General features: G+C 42.0%; 1 protein-coding gene across 2 annotated transcripts in view; it reads right to left on the reverse strand.

Annotated features, from left to right (window-relative positions):
• Window positions 1-15,371, reverse strand: part of PRKCH (protein kinase C eta) — a 294,275-nt gene extending 278,904 nt beyond the window's left edge. Inside the window, exon 1 of one of the 2 annotated variants that reach the window (XM_066388442.1) lies at window positions 14,040-15,371. In XM_066388442.1, coding sequence (XP_066244539.1) covers window positions 14,040-15,308 — 1,269 coding nt within the window. In that variant the 5' untranslated portion in view covers window positions 15,309-15,371. The remainder of the gene's footprint in view (window positions 1-14,039) is intronic. The other variant, XM_066388441.1, reaches the window with a different exon arrangement.
• Between the last annotated feature and the right edge of the window lie 258 nt (window positions 15,372-15,629).

The following is a 15,629-nucleotide window of genomic DNA, read 5'->3' on the forward strand; positions in this document are numbered from 1 at the left end:
TGGTCAACAGATAAAATTAAAAGTAATCAATTTCAAGATTAGTCAATACAGAGGAGAAAACTTCACATTATCTGCAAACCAAATGAAAATCATTGGTGCCCTTGATTTTATCCATAAAACTACAAGTTCAAATGATGTACTTTTGAAACTCTTGTTTTTCTCTTTGGAAACATAACAATAATTCATATTCAATAAGTAGATATTTAAACTTAAACCAAGGAAACATTCTCTAATGCCAATTGAAGGAGGCGATTTACATTATTTCCCTTAACTGTATCAATAAAAGTGCTCACTTCAGCTTTAGCAACTAAAAGATGAAGTACTTTCTGAAGTCCTTTGCAACTACCTACCATAACTTTACTTCTCTGTTTGGTTACATTAACTCAGAACCTGTCCAATATTGTATCAAGGTTTTCCATAAACTTAACTCTGGCCAACACAGTAGCCATAGTAATCCCAGCTTCATTTCCACATATTCCTTACAAGATCAGAGTGGTCACGTGTGCAAAATTGACCCCAAATCCCTCTGATCCAGGGTAAGGAAACCATCTCCTCTTCCACCAGTAACCATCCTATTGGTTTACACTCCAGAATCTTAAATAAAAAGCAAAAACAAGAAGGCTGAACTCAAAAACTTCTTATAAAACTTTCTAATATTCAAAAACTCAAAAATTGTATGTAAATAAATGTCTTCCTGTTTTCCGAGTTAATTTCAGAAGAGGCTGGGTCCGTGACTTTACAATTAAGCACTGGAGTAGAATGCTAGCAGTGGTGACAACGATCATTTCCCGCAGCAGTATTTGTCAAGCACTGTGCTAGACAGTTTACATAATTCCTCGCTGTATTATCACATAACCCTGTGAGGTAGGTTCTGCGTTACGATGAGAAAGCTGGCACTTGCAGAAATTAAATGACCTCTGCAAAGAGGCAGACCTAATAGTTGAACCCCAATCTGACTGACACCCAACCATCACACTATGATGCACTGATAATTATGGTAGTTGTCCAACAAATATTCTTCAAAGCCCATATTTGTGTACTATTACTCTGTAATTGTGGACTATGCATCCTAATTCATGTGGCCTAGGCAAATGCTAATATCTTTTTACATTAAACACAGACAAGCAGATAATGAAGGCAAAGTCAGAAATATTCTCAAACTCAGGGAGATGCCAAAATAGGCATTATCCAAAATTGTTCAAAATAGGCAAATTATCCAGAACTAATGCACAGAATTATAGTTTATAATGTAAATGAGCTTTCAGTAGTAAGAAAGAATCAACTGTCTCTAGTTATTCATAACTTTTGAAGTTTTATTTTCTTTATGATTATTGGCACCATCTTTATTAATTCTCATCCATATATTTATAGCTTTGTAAAAAAAACAAACCACTTTAGGGCCCTATCCATTATTATAATTATCCTATCCCTCTACATATTGAAACTTTCCACTAATACTTGAGTCTATAGAGAACATTTTATCACTTCAGATTCATTTTGAAATATCCCTAATCTTTGTGAGCAGTATATATCATTCAAAAACTCAAAAATTTGTAATAAAATTCATTGTCTTTGTTTCCTTTCCTCTCTTCTCTCTTTAGAAAATATGCTATTGAAGGAGGTAGACAGTAAACAGATGCTTCTATGTCCACTTGAGGGGCACCCACAAAGGTACAGGGTACCGTATCCCCAGGAAACTGCTACATCGCCACCCCCACTGTTTAAGATGCAACCTTCTGTGTGTCTCTCTTCGGCCAACATAATCATTGTCAGCAAGCCCTGGTTGAAATATTAATTTCCTTAGAAGATTAAAAGTAACCCAAGCTACCGTTTTGTACTGAGCATGTTTAATATATCCCATCTAATCTTCACACCAATCTTATGAGGGACTAACGTTAGCACCATTTCCCAGAGAAGAGTCAGTGATCAAGGGACTCTAATTGTAGCAGAGCTCGAGTGATGCACAGAACGTGCTTACCAGCACCAAGTCTACCCTCTTTCCAATCCTTCCAGTTGTTTGTCCACCTGCCAAGCCTATTCCCACCTCCAGGCCTTTGGCTTAGCTGTTCCCTCTGCTGGGATGCTCTTTCTCTAATCTTCCCATGGCTGGTGGCTTCTTGTCCCTCAGGTCTCAGCCAAAATGTCACCCTCTCTGTGAGTCTTTGTCCACTCTAGGTAAAGCAGTCACCAGTCACTCTCTATCACATCACCCTGTACTAACTCTCTACTTTGCATCTAACCACCATTGGTTATTCTCTTAGTCACTGAGTGACCTGTTTGCTTGCTTGCTCTGTATGTACCTCTCCATGCTAACACCTCTGTGAGAGCCAAGATTCTGGGTGTTGTGTTCTCCTGCTCTACCTGTGACACCTAGATTGGAGTCAGGCATAGGGCGGGCACCCGGGAAAAATCTATGAATGGCTTTCCTGCTGCCTCCACCGCACGCTGAGCTGGCGTCTGTAAAGAATCTTGGACTGAAGTCCAGAGAGCTAGGCTCGAGCTCACCTCTAGCTAGGGGGCTGTGCCCTGGATGACCGCCATTCAGCTCAATTTCTACCATCATCAGGTTGTGTTCCGGGGTGTTGGCAAGGGGAGCTGTAACTCAAGGAAAGGTCAGAAAATCTGGTTGGGTGAGAGGAACCCAGGCTATGGGAGCCAGGGGTCACAGGGCAAGAGGAGGAGATGAGTATCACTGATGTCATCATGTTGTCTTGGACTAACACAGTCACTCACCACAATGCCCAGTACAGCTCAGATGTTTCAAGTATACAGACAAATTGTATCTCTTTTTACAGGGGAAAAGTTTATATTAACAAAAGACATCACACCAAGCTCACTCAAACTGCCCTAGTTTTTTGGTTTTTTTTTTTAACTTTTCATCTACTGTGAACCTCAAAGAAACCCCTTCAAAAATAGAGGCTTTTGAAAAATACCTACGTAACAAAACTAAATAGGTCCCAAAATGGGTCATGATTTGGTATACTTCACCAGGAGCCAGACATGGGAATACGTTTTTTTTAAAAGCACCTTCTTCTCTAAAAATTTATAGCGCCTCTTTTCTCATGGTTGTCTTCCAAAATTAAAGAGAAAATGTCCTCAAATACAGAGGAAAATGTTAGAATCATGCCCAGGGAATTAGAAATGAATAAAAGCCTTCTTTTTTGAGACTTTTCGATTGGCATTTCTTAACCTGAGGCCCTGTGTTCAAGTCAGGCTTCAGGAACCACTGACCTGGTGACAATATTCCCAGCAGATTATCAGTATGCACATACGCACACTATTCTAGAAACGGGATCCGTAGCTTTCGTCATCACTAAAAGGGGCCAGAACTCTAAAACGTTTTCAAAAGCGCTGCCTCTGCTGAATCTGTTCGCAACTCTTCTGTACTGTGTGGAACAATGATGTTTAACATATAAAAAAGCACTTAAGCGTTCCATAGCTCCACAGTACACCTGAAATCTCTATATTATTAATCAATGTCACCCCAGTAAATTCAATTAAAAAAAAAGAGAGGTCCATAACTCACAGATTAATAAATGCATTCTATTTAGGCAATTATGCTCATATATTTATGACTTTTGTATAATCTTCCAAAAACTAATTTCAGAGTAAAGAATAAATCTGAGCATCAGCAGAATAGCGTCCAGAACAGGCGTCCCCAAACTACGGCCCACGAGCCGCATGTGGCCCCCTGAGGCCATTTATCCGGCCCCCCCGCCACACTCCCGGAAGGGGTACCTCTTTCATTGGTGGTCAGTGAGAGGAGCACTGTATGTGGCGGCCCTCCAACGGTCTGAGGGACAGTGAACTGGCCCCCTGTGTAAAAAGTTTGGGGACCTCTGGACTCCAGAAGATATTTCAGAAGGGAGAATTTTCATTAACCAAAGGAACCACAACTAGAACCACGTAACCCGGATGCTGGAAGGAGCCACAGAGCTCAGGCTGCCCAGCCACTGATGTCGCAGAGAAGAACACCAAAGTCCAGTGTGAGGACAGAGGCATGACATCATGTTTAAGTGCCACAAGAGAGATATAGAAACAGCGCTATGTAAGTACAAGGAGAAAATATGACATACAAAGGGACATGCAGCTTTTTGGTTTGGATTTAAGCACTTGGAGAATAAGCACTAGTTCTAGAACATGCTCACACTGTCCCCTTAAGATTTAATTTATTAATGTAATTATGAGGGGCTCATGGTGCCCACAATCCTATCCTCTGGCAACTTTCTTAATTTTTTTTTAACATAAACACATATCAAACATCTTTGTCTCCCTCTACGGTCAAAGGTCAAAAGTGTACAAGGATAAAACTTAGATAAAATCAAAGGAACTTTCTAAAAGGCGGCATGTCATAAAAGCACTGCTAGTGAGTCTCCTATTAGGTAAGTAGTCTCTCTACTGAAAAGTCCTGTGTGCTTTGACAATCACTGCTATAACTTTCTGGTTCTACAGAAATACACTAACATAATAATCTTGATAAATTTCCCTGGATAGTACCATGGTTCTCAACCAAAATTTCCCATCTCATAAGCTTCTTCAGCATAGCACTTAAACACTAGATAGCCAGTACCCTTGAGTTCATTCCAATGTTTAATTAAAATGTCTGTCCTACAGTGATTTCTAGTATTTGTCACCATCTAGGGTGGATATATAAACTGGTGGCTACAGCCACTTCTTGACTACAAAGCATTAATTACCATGCTAGTGAGAATGGCTCCTAGCAAAAACTCAGTCTCTCTCTCACATGACTTACAGCCATCACATAGGACAAGGATCCCATTAGTGTAAAACAAGAGGTATATAGCTGCATGGCTTAAAATGAGGACCTACTTTAATTCCTTAAGTCTGCTTCTAAGCCAAGGAAATAACATCAACATCACTATCAACGCTAAAAGCCATTTAAACTTGAGCTAAGTCTTTTCTAAGCCTGAGCAATTTAGATTTAGACCAATTTAATTCTGAGGAGTTACTAACTTTGATAAGACATAATTCGTTTTGACTACTTAAAACCAAACCAATTATTCTAAAAGAGAAGAAATGACGTAATTGCCTAACACATGGAGGCTGAGGTTTTAGAGATGGAAGGTCCTTAGAGATGTCCTAGTGCAACTCCCTTAATTGCATAAACCGGGGAACCGAGACCCTGATGGTGGAGGTCTGCCTGAAGTCACAGTTGACCCCCTAACTCCCATTACAGCACAGCACTTATGCATTGCTGGAAGTTGTATAACAAAATATAAAGAGTTTTTTTTTTATAAATCTAATTTATTTTGAAATATGGTTCTACACTATATGAGTATTCCCTTGCTTCTTTTTAATGTTGAAGTAAGTCCTGCATAAAAGTGAAACTAAGAGACATTGATAAGAGTGTGGTGGTTATGGGGGGAGGAGGGAGAGGGAGAGGGAAGGGAGAGGGAAAGGGGGAGGGGGAGGGGCACAAAGAAAACTAGATAGAAGGTGACAGAGGACAATCTGACTTTGGGTGATGGGTATGCAACATAAGTGAACGACAAGGTAACCTGGACTTGTTATCTTTGAATATATGTATCCTGATTAATTGATGTCGCCCCATTAAAAATAAAATTATTAAAAAATAAATAAATAATAAAGTTTAAGTATAAAATTAAAAAAAAAAAAAGAAGTCCTGCCTTTATGAAACAATAATGACAGTAGATGGCAAATGTTTTCAAGTGTGCTTCATGTTTCTAGTGTAACAAAATTAAAAAGATGGAAATCTTGTTTCTTTATGCAAGATTTTTTTTAAAGTAGTACTTCATACAATACTGATTTGCAGTTAACTCCCCATATATATTCACTAACAAGCCACTTCCTCTAAAATAGCAGGTACATAAAAAATATCTAAATAAATATACATCTGATTTAACATACTTATAAATTAATAAATACATATGAATAAATCTAAGTAAGTCTATCTACATTTGTATGTAGATGTTAAATGTGTGAGAGAGAGAGAGAGAGATAAATCATGTGAGCGAAGACAACAGTACTGCTTTGGCTGAAGCTTTGGTTCCCACATACCAAAAACCAAGGCTGGAGCTAAAGTAGCTACCAAAAACTAAAAAACTTCCCGAGCATGGACTGAGTCAAGAGGAATGTTTTGCAATAGGGAGTAGTGGGGTCTGTGGCGCACCAAAGCACCTCCTAACAACTACAGATTCAACAGTAAAAACATCTCTGCCAAATAAATGCAACTGCAAGCTGTCCTCGGGTCTTAGAGCTACCAGGCTGCTGTTGTTCTAAGTAGATTGCCCTCCTGCTTCAATATCGGTGATTCCTTTATAATTTGTACAAAGCTTAGGATATGTGATGGCTTAAAGAGAGTGTTACTGTTTTCTGCCTTTGAGAGTCAAATGTTCTTTCAGACCATCTGTTTGCAGACATAAACACTTTGTCCCCTCCCAAACTTTCCAAGAGATGGAAACATTTCCATGGGTCTGGAACCTTGACTTTTCAAAAGGGCGTCTGTGATGTCTCTCTGGGAAAGCGTTATCACATCAGAAATTCCCTTTCCTCTTTTGAAGAATGATTTTTCACAGTCATTTAAATAAAGCAGGCCTGTGGCTATCTATGCTGGGGCCTTAAAAACAGCTGTTTTCCCTCCAAGAAAATATCTCTGATCTCCTCAAACCAGGTACTGAGTGAGCAGCATCTTAATACTTACTTCTGTTCTATAATTTCCTGGTTATTGTCCCCTCCCCTCTCAGTCTTTCTCCCCCCTTGGAACTATGAGGTCTATGAAGGACGAGATCATGCCTGTCTAGTCCACTTGCCTCTCCAGGATAGAGCCCAGAGCCCAGTACACAGGACATGCTCATTGGTGGGTGAATGCTCACATAGGCCTTGGCATTTCATACAAAAACATGTAATAGTCTGTTACAGTAGTACCCAAGGAGCTGAGGGGATAAATCAGTCCATCGCCCGTAATAAACCCGCTCTGACCAATATCCACACTTCCATGAGAGCCCAATCTATTCATGCGTCTCAAGATGAAGAGGAGAGTGGACCGTGGAGATGCCAGGATGTTGAGGGAACACTAAGGAGGGGGTACCAAACCCAGACTTGACAGGTCAGGAAAAGTTTTCTGGGTAAGGAATGTCTACCACGAGACCTGAAGCACAAGTAGGAATCGGCAAGGTGAGCCTTGGGGAACTAAAAGATGCTCATGGAGACTGCAGCACAGAGTGTGGACTGGGATGTGAGAAACTGAAGGGCCAGATCATGAAGAACGTTCTACACCATTTCAAAGAATTATGTTTTATCTAAAGTAGCAGGGAGCCACTGAATGGTTTTAAGTAAAGGGATGGTTATGAGCTTGGCAACGGAGAAAGATCATTTGGATACAGCAACGATGAGAGTGAAGAGTGGACTGGTACTGAGTTTCCACTCAGGACTCACTGTCTACCATATTCTAATAAAATGGAGCTAAGAAGCCAACACAAAGGAGCCCCTGGTCTAGTTAAGTGTTTTCTAAAATAGAAAAAAGACTACAGAAAACCCAAGGCACTTCTCTTAATCTAAGGAAATGCTGCCTGCCTCATAAAAGTGTACCTGTCCTTTAACTATCACATCTAGTCACCAGTCTGAACACTTGCTAAAATATCAAAACTCTACTAAGAGTTGCATAAGATAAAATGATTCACACTCAGCCCACCAACTTCATTAGCTCTCCGAGGTTGAAATACAACCTTTTAATGCTTTTCTCTTGTTTCTGTTATGAATTTAACACATTGGGCTCACGAATTACTAGTGAACAAAGTTACAGCATATTAACACATTTAATATCAGTCTTTTAAAATGCAGCAAAAGCAAGGAGTTTCCCATAAGCAGAGATTTCAATCCATTAGCATAGTACAAGGGCATAGAAATCTGGTCCAGCCTTTCAAGCACATACTTGGTATATCATTAACGGCTTTAAAAGAGGGATACTGCAATAACCGTAATAATTGGTCATTCTTTAATTATTTTCATTTATTCCTTTTAGGAAGATGAATAAAATGTTTAAAGAAAGATATTCCCAGAGTACTTACAATGTACTTGCCCAAAATCACAATAAAAAAAAATATCATTCTTTCGACAAATATTAATATTTAGTGCCTAAGTGAGTGTATACGAGACACAGTTCAAGGTGTTGGAGTTAGAACAGTGGGTAAGAGAGGTGGGGGCCCTATTCTCAGGATGTTTATACTCTACAGGGCAAAGGTACAAGAAGCAGACTTATCTCAGAGAGTGGTGAGTGCAATGAAGGGTGACAAGATAATAACATGGTCAGGAAAACGCTCTCTGAGGGGAAACATCTGAGCCCCAACCTGCATGATAAGCAGCAGCCAGCCCCACTGCAGCAAAACTCTTACAAGGAAACAGAGATACAATATATCCAAGGCAACTAATGTACATCGGAATGCACCTTAGACATGCTATAAAATGTTTTTCTCCTTAAACACTGACTTAACCGGTCAGTGTTAGACATGCCTCACCAGTCGGCTCAGAAAAAAATAACTGTGAGAATAAATGACCACTACAAAGCGCAAAAGAGAGTGAACCCGTCGCTAATGAAGCCTAGAAGAATTCTGATGCTGTAAATTTATGCACCTGGATTTAGGTAGGGATCAAGGGGAAAAGTAGTCAAAGATCGCCAAGGGGTAACCAGACTGCTTCACCTGACAAGACCACCAAACAGGTACCTCACTGAGAACCTGAGAGAAAGCAGCCCTCCAGAGCTCCAGGGAACAGAATGTCTTCAAGAGGGCTGAACCAGGAAAACAGCCTGGGATCCCGCCAAACAGGTCCTTCCTTCCTGAGAGGATGCCAAGGTCGTTCCATGACGCAGCCTCGGGCTCCTCCTGCCTCCCCCCATGTCTCCCTGCTCTGCAGTGTTAGATGCCGGTACCCACTTGGAAAGCCAGCAAATCAAGAGAAAATATATGAAAGAAGGAAATAAGGTTTTAATTTAGACATACCTTCAATTGCCAGAAGTTCAAGAAATTATGCAAAATAAACAAGTTCTAGAATAAACCAGGGAAAAAAAAACCTGACAGTGATAATTTAGAAAACGAGACTGTGTCCAAAAATCGGAAACTCTTTTATGAATATTTGTTTTGTTTTTATGCTACTGCTCTGATAGATATTTTCTGCACTAAAAAGACAAAGCAGTTTTTAAGTCAACTGTGTCTTAAATCTACTTCACTTAACATCTTTTTTATAAAAGAGGGATAATAATTACTTGTAGTGTTCCCCCACAGCTTTATTGAGGTATAATTGTCATACAATAACATGCATTTAAAAGTGAGCTATTTGACGAGCTTGGACATATGTATACAACTGTGAAATGATCTCCACAATCAAAACAACGGCTGTTGTCATCGTTCTCAGAAGCTTCCTTGAGCCTCCTTTGTGATCCAGCCCACCGTGACCTCCATCCTCCCAGTCCCAGACGACCACCAATGTGCTTCCTGCCATTACAAGCCAGTTTTCATTTTCTGGAATTTTGCATAGATCCAGTGTGTACTTCTTTTTTGCCTGGCTTCTTTCAGTTTAATCATTTTGAGAGTCATCAGCATTGTTACATGTAACAAGAGTTCATAACTTTTTATTGAATAGTATTCCATTGTATGGATACACAATTTGTTTAAATATTCACCTATTCACTGACATTTGATTTGTTTCCAGTTTGGGTGCTATTACAAATAAAGTTTCTAAAAACATTCTTGCACATATCATTGTATAAATGCTTTCATTTCTCTTGGTAAATAGTTAAAGAGTAGCTAGGTCATATGGTAGGTATATGTGTAACATTTTAAGAAACTGCTAAAACACTTTTCAACATGACTGTACCATTTTATGTTCCTCATAGTAGTGTATGCGAGTTCCAGGTGCTCTACTCCCTCACCAACACTTGGTATGGTCAATCTTTCTCATTTGCATTTCTTTGACAACTAATGATTTTGAACATCGTTTAATGCGCTATTTGTCAATGAAGGTCCTATTCAAATCTTTGGACCATTTTTAAATTGGCTATGTTTCTCGTTATTATTGAGTTGTAAGAGTTCTTTTATATAATATATTGTTATAGCTCTTTTGTCTGATTTACATGTTGTAAATATTTTCTTCCACTCTGTAGCTTGTGTTTTCATTTTCTAAGTGGCTTTTGAAAGCAATAGCTCTTAATTTTGAAAAGTCCAAATCATTGATTTTTTATAGATCACTTTAAATATGATCTATTGAGATCAGATTAATCCCCTTTTTATTCTGTTAATATCAATAATTACACTAATTGTTTGTTTTTTAAGTTAAATCAACTTTGTAGTTCTGGTTATAAACCGAATTATACTATCCATTTGCTATAGTGAATTTGATTTGCTAAGAATTTTTATATCTATGTCCCCAAGGAACACTGGTCTGTAGTTTTCCTTTTTTTTTTTTTTTAACGTTTTAATCAGGTTTTGGTATAGGGATAATGTTGGCCTTGCAGAATGAGTGGGACGTATTTCCTTCTATTTTCTGAAATAGTTTGTGTAGAGCTGGCAACACTTCTTCCTTAATGTATGACAGAATTCACCAGTAAATCCTTCTGGGACCTTATCTTAACATTATGGAAGGTTTTAAACTACAAGTTCAATTACTTTAATTGACAAAGTTATTCAAGTTATTTGAGCGAGTTTTGGCAGTTTGTATCTTTTAAAGAAGAGGTTCACTCCAAAATTGCAGCATTCACTGGCATAAAATTGTTCATAATATTTTTAATGTCTCTAAAATCTACAGTTGATGTTCTCTCATTTCTAATATTGATCATTTGTGTCTTCTCTCTTTTTTTTCTTGATCAGTCTGGCTTGATGTTCATTAATTTAATAATTTTTTTCAAAGAACCGTTTTTTGGTTTCATTGGTTTTCTCTATTGTTTCTGTTTTCTTCTTCATCAACCTCTGTCTTTATAATTTCCTTCTTTCTGCTTACTTTGGGTTCAATTTGCTCTTCTTTTCTAGTTTCAGGTAGAAAGTTAGGTCTTTTGAGATCCTTTCTAATTAGGGTGTTTAATGCTGTGAATTTCAGTTCAAGAACTTCTTGGGTTTTATCCTCACCTCCTTGGTTTTTATGCAGATTAAAGGAAATACGTACAGTCAGTCAAGAAAGAAATATGTGATTGCCTAATCCATGTCAGGCATTGTGTTTGGTATCAGAAATACACTGCATATATAACATCATAAGTAACATCACAAAACTGGTACTATGATTATCTTTTTTAATATTCAGAAAGTACATTAAGTCAGAAAGCATAACAATTCTTGTTTTACACGAATGATAAATGTATATTCTTCCATTTTTGTCTGTTCACATGATCTAGCAAAAATTAAGTCTCTAGGTTTTTAAAAGCAGCAATTTATAATTCCAGTTGCAACCTAACTTTATTGTGGAGTAAATTTTATTATTCCATTTGTAACAGTCTAACTATATATTTCAATTTAATATAGTAAAGATAAATAAGTATTTTTATAATTTTAAACTTCAAAGCCACCTTTAGAACTATAAAGAATCATTTTTTTGAAAAAGCATTCTATATATTACCAAATATTTTCCTAAGATTATTTTTCTTAAATATTATGAGAAGAACCCTAGCCAGGTAGCTCAGTTGGTTAGAGTATACCCCAATCCCTGGTCAGGACACATACAAGAATCAACCAATGAATGCATAAATAAGTGGAACAACAAACCAATATTTGTTATCTCTTTCTCTCCCTTCCTCCAGCCCCCTCTAAAATAAATACATATTTTTAAATTTTTTATTTACTGCTTTTTACAGAAAGGCAAAAGAGAGAGAGAATAAAAAGGGGGCGGGGTAGGAACAGGAAGCATCAACTCGTAGTATTTGCATATCGTCTGTGCCTTGACCCGGCAAGCCCAGGGTTTTGAACCAGTGGCCTCAGCGTTTCGAGCATTTCTGGTTGACACCCTATCTATCCAATGCGCCACTACAAGTCAAGCAAATAATTTTATTTTAATTATAAGAATCAAGGAAACAGTCTAACTCTAACCATTCTATCCTATCATCAAGGTTCGTTCAAAATATCCAGCGGCTGGCCCGGACCGGGTAGCTCAGTTGGTTGGAGGACTCTCCCAACAAACCAAGGTTGTGGGTCTCATCCCCAATCAGGGCACATACAAGAATTAACTAATGAATGTATAAGTAAATGGAACAACAAACCAATGTTTCCTTTTCTTTATCTCTCATCAATAATTTTAAAAAAACACTCAAAAAAAAAAAAAACACCCCAGAACTTACCAAAAAAAAAAAAAATCTCTGCTCCCCTAACTGAATATAAATGCATGACAAATCACTGGTTTCAAGGTCATTTAATGCTGATCTATCCTACCAAATACTTAATGTCTTTTTCAAAGTACAAGTGAATTACAGTAAACACCTAAGTATAATTAATTATAAATATAGAGCCAGTCTAGCTTTTCTCTGGAAAGACACGCTTCTAATGGCCACTGGCCAGCCTGCACCACCATCCTTCACAGCCCACTTCCTCTAGCTTTACCCAGTCTAACTCCTGTTCAGTCACTCAATAATTCCATTTGGATTCCTAGGCTTACCTCCATTTTTTACTCAGAAATTCACAAGGGAAAATGTCAACCTCTAACTGTATTTTAGCCATTCCTCTCCAGTGCACCTGTAAATTCCATAAAGTAAGTCTGGCTGAAGGGAAGTTAACTCAATATAATTTGATGACATGGTTAAATAGTCTTTATGGATTTTTTTTTTTACTTCTATTTAAAAGAAAATGATAGTGCCACAAGCCATTTGTAGTTTTAGAAAATCTACAGTAAAATTAATTCCTCAGAGTGTAAAATAAATATCTAAATGAGTCAGTCTTATTATCCATCTGATTCCACCACTTGTAAATTTCTAACAGGTTTTCAATATTGATTCACATTCTGGGTTCAAAACTGACATCCTTCATGGCTTTAAACCATTAAAATCTTGAAAGTCTTCAAACAGCTTACTTCATATTTGCCAAACGAGACTACTTCATGATAATTATCATCTCATCGCGCAGAAGTGGGAAGGATAACAACTGCACCACAAAGACAGCATGAGGATTAAGAAGCAAAAGCGTTCTGGCGCTGGGGTGAGTGCCCTAGAAATTTTAATTTACAGCACAAGTGTTACCTCAAGGGAACTACGTGAAAAGCATTGGCAAGTGGGAATTGCGGGTAGCTGCTGGTCAGTACACAGAAAGACCAGCAGGAGTGGCAGGGTTCCACAAACTCCCAAGAAGCTTCCGCAGCTCTCTTACCAACAGCTGCAGAAACGCCCCCTGCAAGATTCACACCTCTCTCCCTGAGCCTGAACTAGTGACGTTACTTTCAAACACCGGTAAACCTCATCTCCTTGGAAAACTGCTCAACAATAAAACTTTGCCGACGCGCAGACCCAGGTACGCTGATCCCCGCCGGTGTAGGTTATGTATCTCTGGGATGTAATGGTTCTGCATGCTGAAACACGTGTGCACCCTGGGCCGCTGAGCCAACATGTATTCATAAACACTATGAATAATACTTGCGAGAATGTATGGCTTTCTCCTAAGAAACGTTTAAGTGCTTTACCCAAATCAAATCCTTTTCATATCACACCCTCCCTCCCTTTCCTCTGCATGTGTTAACAGTGTGCAGATAGGGCGCCTCACCGAGAGTCTGGACGGATACGGTGGGGGGGGGGGGGGGGGTGAGGAGGTGATCGCCCCCGCCCTGACTTCCCGTTAGCCCAAGCTGCCATCCCGAAAGGGGACCGTATCCAGGCTGGCTTCCTGGAGACACACCTGCGCCCTCACACACCCATCGCGGTCGCGTGACCAGTGCCACAACCACCTGGGCAAGGACCAAAGTCTGGAGGGAATTCCCTCCGCGACGGAGCCAGGGAAGACGATGGGAAAGCAAGAACCTGGTGAACTCTGTCAAGTGGAGGGGGGGGGGGGTAGCGCGGGTCAAGTGGACACAGCCAGGAGGGGTCACAAGCTACTCACCCAGCCCTCGAAGGTGTCCGAGGCGCCGGCGATGCGCAGCAGCTCGTGGAACTGCAGGGTGCAGTTGGCCACAAAGTGGTCGTAGCCCAGGGGTGTCTCGTGGAAGACCGCCAGCTCGAGGTGGCCGCCGTCGGTGACGTTGGCGCAGAATTCCTCGTTGTACGTGGGTTTGTTGGTCTTCTGCTTGGTGCTGGTCTGGCCCACGCGCACCTGGTCCACATTCACCGTCAGGTAGGGATCCAGCAACTGGTAGCCTTTCTTGAAGAGCGAGTGGCGCAGGGACCAGCGGGTGGGTTGCAGTCCCACGGCCTCGCCGATGCGGACCCTCAAGTAGCCATTGAACTTCATGGTGTCGGACGACATGCCGGCGCCGCTGTCCCGGTCCCGAGGGGCCGCCCGGGCTCGCCGAGGGAGAGTCTGGGGCCCCTGCTCAGGCCAACCCTCGCGGCAGCCGCAGGAGCGGAGGCAGCTCCTGGGAGAAGCAGCGCCCAAGTCCCCCTCGCCGGGCCATTCTGCTTCGCCGGCGGGACCTTCCCCTCCCCTCCTTCCCTGCCTCCCTCCCTCGCGAGGTGGAAAGGAGGGGAGCCCGGCGCTGAGCTCGCAGCGGGCCGGGGGAGCCCGACCGTCCGTCTCGAGCGCCCGGCGCCCCCCGGGGTCTCTCACTGGACTCGCCCCTTCTCCAGAGCCGGGAGGCTCCTCTCCCCGGAGCGCCAGAGCGACCCGTCCGGTTAGCTCCAGCCTCGCCGCCTCTTGCCCCCGCCTCCTCTGCTGCTCCTGCCCCCGCCTCCGCGGGCTCACGCTCTCCCCCACTCGGCGAGCTTCAAACCAGGAAGCAGCTGCCGCCGCATCCCCGGCAGGAGGCTCTGGGCGCCAGGCTCCAAGTGCACCGAAACCCTGCGCCGGCTCCCGCGCCTTTCGAACCCCGGAGGCGTGGCGCGCGGTCCCGCCGGCCCGGCCAGCCCTGCGGCGGCTCAGCGGTCCGGCACACACCGCCCGAAAGCCCCGCGCCCGTCGGCTGGCTCGCGCTGCGCTGTGCGCGCCGGGTGCGGTGCGGGGCTGATGCGCTGCGGGCTGGAGGCCACCCCAGGCGCAGGCCGAAAAGGGAAGAGCTCGTGGCCTGGCGTGAGCGAACACCTGAGGCATGGAAGACAGACCAGGGTCGGGCTGGAAGGCAGGCAGGAGCGGGAGGAACCCGGGAACCCGGGCGGCGAGGTCGCCCGCGCTCTCCCTCCTACCCCGAAAGGTGGGCTGGCGACTCTGCCTGGCCATCGGGGAGGGGCCCTGGCTAGAGGTGGGCGCCCGGCGGGGAGGTTCCTTTTCCTAATCTTTACTGGGCTGGCTCATCTCGGGTTCAGCTCGGGCCCATCCTGTTTGTGCGCCTTTCCTGCAGAGAGTAATTACACGTGTTTTTCTTTTTCTTCTTTTTTTTTTTTAAATAGGGCAGTAGTAATGATGGAAATCCTGTTCGCCTCCTTCCTCCGAGAGAGGTGTGTCTTGTTACACAAAGAGCAGGAAAAGTTGGTTCTGAAGGCAGACATGGCTGAGTCGTAATAGGGCTCTTCCTTTGCAGGGTGGTTTCTGTCCACCCAG

The sequence above is a fragment of the Saccopteryx leptura genome, chromosome 6 (genome assembly GCF_036850995.1).
Source record: "Saccopteryx leptura isolate mSacLep1 chromosome 6, mSacLep1_pri_phased_curated, whole genome shotgun sequence".
NCBI classification, from domain to species: Eukaryota; Metazoa; Chordata; class Mammalia; order Chiroptera; family Emballonuridae; genus Saccopteryx; species Saccopteryx leptura.